Source organism: Dasypus novemcinctus, chromosome 2 (genome assembly GCF_030445035.2).
Source record: "Dasypus novemcinctus isolate mDasNov1 chromosome 2, mDasNov1.1.hap2, whole genome shotgun sequence".
Lineage (NCBI taxonomy): Eukaryota > Metazoa > Chordata > Mammalia > Cingulata > Dasypodidae > Dasypus > Dasypus novemcinctus.
The window spans coordinates 189,527,840-189,535,074 of record NC_080674.1 but is presented as its reverse complement, the minus strand read 5'-3'; the positions used below and the strand labels follow the sequence as shown (position 1 = coordinate 189,535,074).

At 46.9% G+C, this 7,235-nt stretch overlaps 1 protein-coding gene across 1 annotated transcript; it reads right to left on the bottom strand.

The window, feature by feature from the left end:
• Window positions 1-4,410: 4,410 nt before the first annotated feature.
• PROP1 (PROP paired-like homeobox 1) lies at window positions 4,411-7,004 on the bottom strand. The gene is made up of 3 exons (XM_004458297.2): window positions 6,899-7,004; window positions 5,515-5,741; window positions 4,411-4,749 (listed from the first exon to the last, which is right to left on the bottom strand). The coding sequence occupies exons 1-3, from the start codon at window positions 7,002-7,004 to the stop codon at window positions 4,411-4,413; spliced, it is 672 nt and encodes a 223-aa protein (XP_004458354.2).
• Window positions 7,005-7,235: the final 231 nt, after the last annotated feature.

Genomic DNA, 7,235 nt, shown 5'->3' with positions numbered 1-7,235 from the left:
TCAGGGCCTTGTCAGTGGGCCCCACTTTGGAATCTGTGTTCCTGAGTGTGATGGAGTTGGATTCAGATGTGACCTTTCTACGCATGCCTCTTCTGTCACTTTTACTAAACCTGTGGTTAGCCCTGGGGATGGGGTATACCCAGGAGACTTGAATCTCTGGGCTGCCCATGTGCCAGCTGGGCCCTGAGCCAGCAGAGTTGCAACACCAACTCTCCAGTTTGCCGGACTTACCCAGGTCAGCTAACAGGGAGGTGAGGATGGTCAGCCACCACAACAGCGAACTGAGAGTGCCTACAACTCCAAGCAGCAGAATCACATCCATCAATCATGTGGGATCTAAGCCCCCTCTTGATATAGAGGTGGAGTGGACATCACCATCCCAGGGTCCACAGGATGGAGGAATAAAATATGGACTAGAGTGGACTTACTGATAGTCTACTATAGAACTATTGGAACTAGTAATGGAAGAAATTGTAGCATTGATGTGGAGAAAGTGGCCACAGTAGTTGCTGAGGGCAGGGAGAGGGAAGAAGAGATGTGATGTGGGGGCATTTTCGGGACTTGGAGTTACCCTAAATGATATTGCAGGGACAGATGCTGGACATTATATATCCTGCCATAACCCAGTGAATGGACTGGGGGAGAGTGTAAACTACAGTGTGAACTATAATCCATGTGGGGCAGCAGTGCTCCAAAATGTATTCACCAAATGCAATGGATGTGCCTCAATCATGAAGGAGGTTGTTGATGTGGGAGGAGTGGGGGGTGAGGGTGAGGTATGTGGGAACCTCTTATATATATATATATATATATTTTTTTTTTAAAGATTTATTTATTTATTTAATTCCCCCCCTCCCCTGGTTGTCTGTTCTTGGTGTCCATTTGCTGCGTCTTGTTTCTTTGTCCGCTTCTGTTGTCGTCAGCGGCACGGGAAGTGTGGGCGGTGCCATTCCTGGGCAGGCTGCTCTTTCTTTTCGCGCTGGGCGGCTTTCCTCATGGGCGCACTCCTTGCGCGTGGGGCTCCCCCACGCGGGGGACACCCCTGCGTGGCACGGCACTCCTTGCGCGCATCAGCGCTGCGCGTGGGCCAGCTCCACACGGGTCAAGGAGGCCCGGGGTCTGAACCGTGGACCTCCCATGTGGTAGACGGACGCCCTAACCACTGGGCCAAAGTCCGTTTCCCTCTTATATTTTTTAATGTAACATTTTTTGTGATCTAGGCATCTTCAAAAAAATACAAGATAAAATAAAATGTATCAGTCCTTTGGATTGTCCCTTGAATCAGCTTTAACATCATTATTGGCTCTCTCAATAATGAGTTAAAAAAATCTTTCACACATGTTAATTTTATATTTCTATGAGAGTCTGTGTGTGTGTGTGTATGTGTGAAAATAATCCTTTGATGCTGCAACTGCAGGGACATTTGTGGTGGGAAAACAAAACAACACCAACCCAATGCTGACGCTTCTAGGACAAGGAAGGGCTGGGAGGCAGCAATGAAAACAATAAAATCTCAGAAAGATGTCCATAATAGGGTATTTATTTTAAAAGACAATATTGAGGAATTGGTAAATATACCATTTTTATTTTTCAAAAAGAAAAATCATGAGTGTATAGATGTTTGCAATGTCTTCGATGAGCCTAAATAAATTATGGACAGATAAATGCAATTAATATTGTTTTTCTCATGATGGGATTGATAGGAGAGGGAGCCTATTAACTTACACAATTATGAAATATTTCAGACTTTTAAGACTAATGAGTAAAACAAACTGTTCAGTTTGGGGTATAAAAGATGGCAAATAAAGTTGATGGCCCCTCACTGTGACCTCTTCCAGTTTGTGCTTATCATTCTTTGGTCCGTCTTTATATTTTACTCCATATGTATACTAGAATATAATATGCCAAAGTATACATATAATCATTTTGCATGTTTCAAAACTATTTATATATATATGGTATATACAGTATTTTGGAAAATATTTTTATGAACTTACTTTTCTTTTGCTCAATATTGAATTTTTTGTGATTCATCTATGTTGACATATATTCTTTTCTTTTGACTTGACTCATTACAAAGAGCATATATTACACTTGTAATTTATAAAACTTGTATTAAGATTTGTTTTTAAAAAAAACTTTCATGGGGTACATAAGAGAAGTCTAGAGAAAAATGGCAAGACACAACTTGTTTGGGGCTAAGAAAATTCGACATTGAAAGTTATCAATAATCCTTAAATTTTTGGTAATTAAAATACTATCACTAAATATGAGAATATTCTCTCATGAACTATATAACAAATTTATAATACTAATACAGGGTGTTAGTAATTGGGTGGATTGCAGGAAAAATACACCAAATATAAGATATGGGTTATAGTTAATATTTTGATGATGCTTTTTCATAGTTTGTAACAAATGTTTCATAATGATGTGGGGTGTTGGTGGTGAGGTGATGTATGGGAGTTTTATATAATAATATGTATGTTTGTTTTGTAAGTTCATAACTTTTACTACACACTTATTCAGTATGAATGATATATTTAAATAAAATTTTATTTAAAAATACTGCGCTACTGGTATAGGAATAGACAAATATTGATGGAAAAGAATTAGGAGCCCACAACTGTCCCATAAATATAAGGGAACATAATATATGTAAAAATGTGATTTTACAGTTCAGTGGGGGAAGTTGGACTATTAAATAAATGGTGTTGTATCCACTGGCTAGCTGACTGGAGAAAATTACATGGCTATTTTACTTCACATACTAAAATAAACTTCAAATGAATCAAGATATAACATTTTGATCCAAATAATGAAGAAAAATCAGGAAAGCCAGTAAAAACTATGGAAATTTCTTACCTGGGTTTCCTCACTGACTCACAGAACACAGAAAATGAATTGACTAATTTCTTAATTCTACCAATTCTACATAACCAGTAACATTCTAAATAGTTAAGAGTGAAGTTAATTCACTATATATATTAGGTGCCTTAAGGGATTAGTGCTTAATTCTCTTAGGGAACCTTCTTGAGAAAGGTTTAAAAACAAACAAATTGTGAAAGTATTGGCAAAATATATGACCAGGAACTCATATCCATAATACAAAAGAGCTCTCCAACACTAATAAAAGAGACTGTATCAACATACGAATATACAAATAATTCAGATAAGCGATGTACGTGAAAAAAAAAAAGTAAATATGGACAATATAGATGTCAAACTCTTGACTCTCACCAGCAATTGATTAAATGGAAATTAAGAAATAAACAAGGAGACAAGACTCTCAGCTAACAAGTTGTCAAAAACGGTAAAAGATAACAAGGGTGTGCTGAAAGCAACACTCTAGGGCTTTTGGTGGGATGCAAATTGGTGTATACTTTCTGGAAAGCAGTCTGGGCCCAAGGAGATAGATAGGAATGCCAATGTATATATAGGTTTTGATTCCGGATTTGTTTACATGTAATTTTAAAACCAGCAAACAAAATGAGTATCCATCTGTAGAAGCTCATTTACTGAGGATACATTTATGGGCCTGCCAATAAAGGAGGTGAACCTACATATAAATAAGTAAATAATGGTGTCCCAACGACATTACACCATGTTTCTGTAGGGAGACCAAGGCACTTCACAGCCAGGGAATGACCTCTTATGAGCCTCATGGCTCATGGTTTACTCCTAGAAAAGTTTGAAATCAGAGCTTTCACTTTATCAGAAATCATATATGTTAAAACATGCAGCAGACTTAAAAGATGTGGAAGATAGACGATGAAGACTCCTACAGACCAGGCCAATCAGATCTTTTTAAAATTATTAGTTTTGAAATAAGGCATGGCCGAGCTCATCCTTGGTAATCAGATGTGCAAGACCAGCTGGTAGTGGGAAAGACTCACGGCCTCTGGGTTAGAAAATATGGGGCTTGAAAAAGCAAACCATCTTTTGGAATGGAAGGGAGGATGATAAACCCCAGCCATGTTTCTAGAACAGAACGAACAGAAGTTAACAATTGAGTAGGTTGGTGGGACAGATGATAGGGAAACGATACCTAGGCAGACTTTAAATCAAAGGCCTTATTGAAATCAGCTAGAGACAGCTTTTGGGTTGACGATCTTCAACTATGATTTCAACGAATGAAGTTCCCGAAGGTCTATCTCCTTCCTTCAACTCCGCTCACCGGTAGCAACATTTGTCTTCATCAATTCCACACTTCTGCCATCAACTGAGGCTTTTTACTCATCCCTTCCAGTAGTTCACCTTCCCAAATTCTCTCAATCAGTCGCCTTCATGAGCCTTTGCCATGCCCCGTTGGTAAGTGTCCAGCCTCTGAGCTGCCCCTCACTATATTTCTACTCTACCCCTAGAAGGGAGCCACAGGCTAGGGGTCCCCTTATCAACGCTGGTTGGACCTTAGTTCCAGGCCTTTGGTGGATCGAGGCTGAGGGGAAGCATGGGTGGGGGTGGAGGGCAGGGCAGATGACTGGCAGGGCTTGGGTGCAAGGTGGGGTACCAGTCCTCAGACTGGTGTGGGAGAGCACAGGAACCGCCGGCAGGGGGCTGGGAGGGAAGCGCCTGGTTGTAGGGGCGAGGGAAGCAGGTCATGGGCACAGGTGGTATTGGGTATGAGTAGGAGCAAGCCGGGGACTCGGGCAGGAAGCCGGAGAAGGCGGCAGGAGACAGATGGGCCAGTGGCTGGAGCAGCGACCGCTCTTGCTTCCGCTGCTTAGCTCTGCGGTTCTGGAACCAGACCTGAAGAGGTGGAGAGTTGCCACGTTAGAGTCCCTTCCTCAAAGAGGTGGCACTGTCATATGCAGCAACGCACAGGAACGGGGAGTGATCCTCTCCCACGCGGCTGGGGTTGGTCCAACGCTCCAGGCAGAGGAGACCCCACCCCCACCTCCCATTTGCATTCAAATTTGCCCAGTTTCTACACTTTGGGTGTGTAAGCAATGTCACCTTCCAAAAAGGAAGAGATGAATGTGACACCGTGGCATCTTCCCTCCCCAGAGAATGAGAAACCTCCCCTGGGGTTAGGCTTAGAGATTATGACTATGAGTGAGTTTGTTACAAACAAGGAAGGATTTAGGATAGGATTTTTACTGGGTTAACTAAGTTGATGGTTACTACTGAGGAAGCATTGGGCCTGCTGAGTGTCAAGGCTGTGGGCCTGGGCAAGGTTACACAGAGATGTGAAGAGTTACGATTGCGTTTTTGTTAGAATTCACGTCACTCTGAAGGTATGAGAGAGGGTTAAACTCCAGCGACACTCCCAGCTCAGGCGGGGTGACTCTCACTGCTGGGTGAGGCCTGCGTTCTGGTGACTGTTTCTGTTAGGACGGTAATGCCCACGAGAGTTGGTACTCAAGGCGAGGTGGCTGTGACTAAACCCTGTTGAGGCTGACACTATCTTGTTCCTTGGGGCTGACTCCTTGCAAAGACCATATATACTTTCGGAAGTCCCCAAGCACTGAGTCGGCATTGACTCCCGGAGAGAGGCAGAGCCTGGGGGATCACCTGGATTCTGGCCTCGCTGAGGCCAGTGTCCCGGGCCAGGCCCTCCCGGGCCCAGATGTCCGGGTACTGGTTCCTCGCGAAGGCCGCCTCCAGCTGCTCCAGCTGCCCCGGGCTGAAGGTGGTGCGGTGCCGGCGCCGGGAGTGCGGGCGACCCCTCTGTCCTCCTTGGGGGGAAAGTCTGGGTCTCCCCGCCCCCACACCGGAGAGCCTCTTGAAGGGCTGGGAGCCTGCGGAGGGAGGGAGACGAGAGGGGGCGTCCCCGTGGAGCCCACCACCCAGCTGCTGCCCCTCTAAGGCGGGCTCCCCTCCGATTTCTGCTCAGTCGCCCCTGGGCTGCTCCCCCTGCATCCACCCTGCCCAGGCCCGAAATCCTTCGCCTCTCCGGAACACCACTCCCGTTCCCAGCTCAGCCGCAGCCCCCGCTTCGCCCGAGGCGCATCACCCGGGCTCAGCTCTCCCCTTAGGGACGCCCCTTACCCTGGGCGCGCATGCTCTGTCTACCCCACTCCCCAGCCACCCCCCCCCCCCCAAATTTGCCCCGGGTAACCTTGCTCCACCGTATACTACCCATCTGGGTCTCGCCTCTTTGCGCTCCCATCTTCTCAGAGACCCTGTTACTTGTTCCCTGCTCTCCTGGGTAGCGCTCAATTTAAAACCCTCTTCCTACCGCTTCTACCCAGGGAAGATGAAGCGTTCGCCCCCGCTTCCGCTCAGTCACACCCTGCCTCGGGCACATTTCATCTTCTCCCGGTATCCCTGCCCTGGCTCCTCCACCAGGCTGCAGGAACCTGAGCTCGTGGGAAAGGCTTGCCTCTCCTGCCCACAGGCTCACTAAAGCCCCCGCACTAATTAGCCTGAGAGCAGAGGAAGCGCGAACCAGGGGCGAAAGGAGACACCTGGGAGGCACACACTTGGAAACGGAGATGTCCGGGGCTGGGGCACCCGTCCCCAAGGGGACCCGGTGGGTTTTGCCCCCCACCCAGTGCTCGCTGCCCATCTTGGGGGCTGCAACGTGCTGATCTCCTGGGTCCCCTGCTCTCCGGGAACCAAAGCCCCGGCCTCTCCAGCTCCCTGCTTCAGAGAAGCCAGTGAAGGAAGGAGGGAGGGGACGGAGAGGTCTGCTCTGCCTTTGCACACCACATGTGCTCTTCAGCAGATCGCACAATGCCAGGGCCTCAGTTTCCCCATCCATCAAGGGGAGGAGCTTTTCTGCCAGACGTTTTCTAAAGTTTCCCACAGTTTTAACACTCTAGAATTTTTTTTTTTTTTAAATTTCCCCTCTTGATCTTCCTCACGGCGAACCATTGCCCCATAGGAAACCAGGTACTGAGCCTGCATCTTCTTGCCCCTCAGGGACCCAGGCCCCGCCCAGAGAGTCACTCACCCACGGTGGAGATCAGAGTCCCAGCCTCGGGGTAGCTCTCAGGCAGGAGGCTGCTGCCCACTCGCCCCTTTTTTTGCTTACCCTGCTGGCTCCTCTCTGCTTCCATGGCTAACAATGAAGGCCAAGGACGCCCAGTCTCCTGGGCCCCTGAATCTCTCTGACTGCAGGTCCGTCTTTCTCTGGTCCTGCCCCTCTGTGCCTGTGGTCTCTCTTTTTCTCCCTCTGCTCCTCTCTCTCTCTGAGTCTTACTCCATGTATAGAGAGACGTAAGCGATAGTTTTTCCCTCTCTCTCCTCTCTGCTTCTAATTCCCCATTCCTCTGCTCAAGTAGATCTTC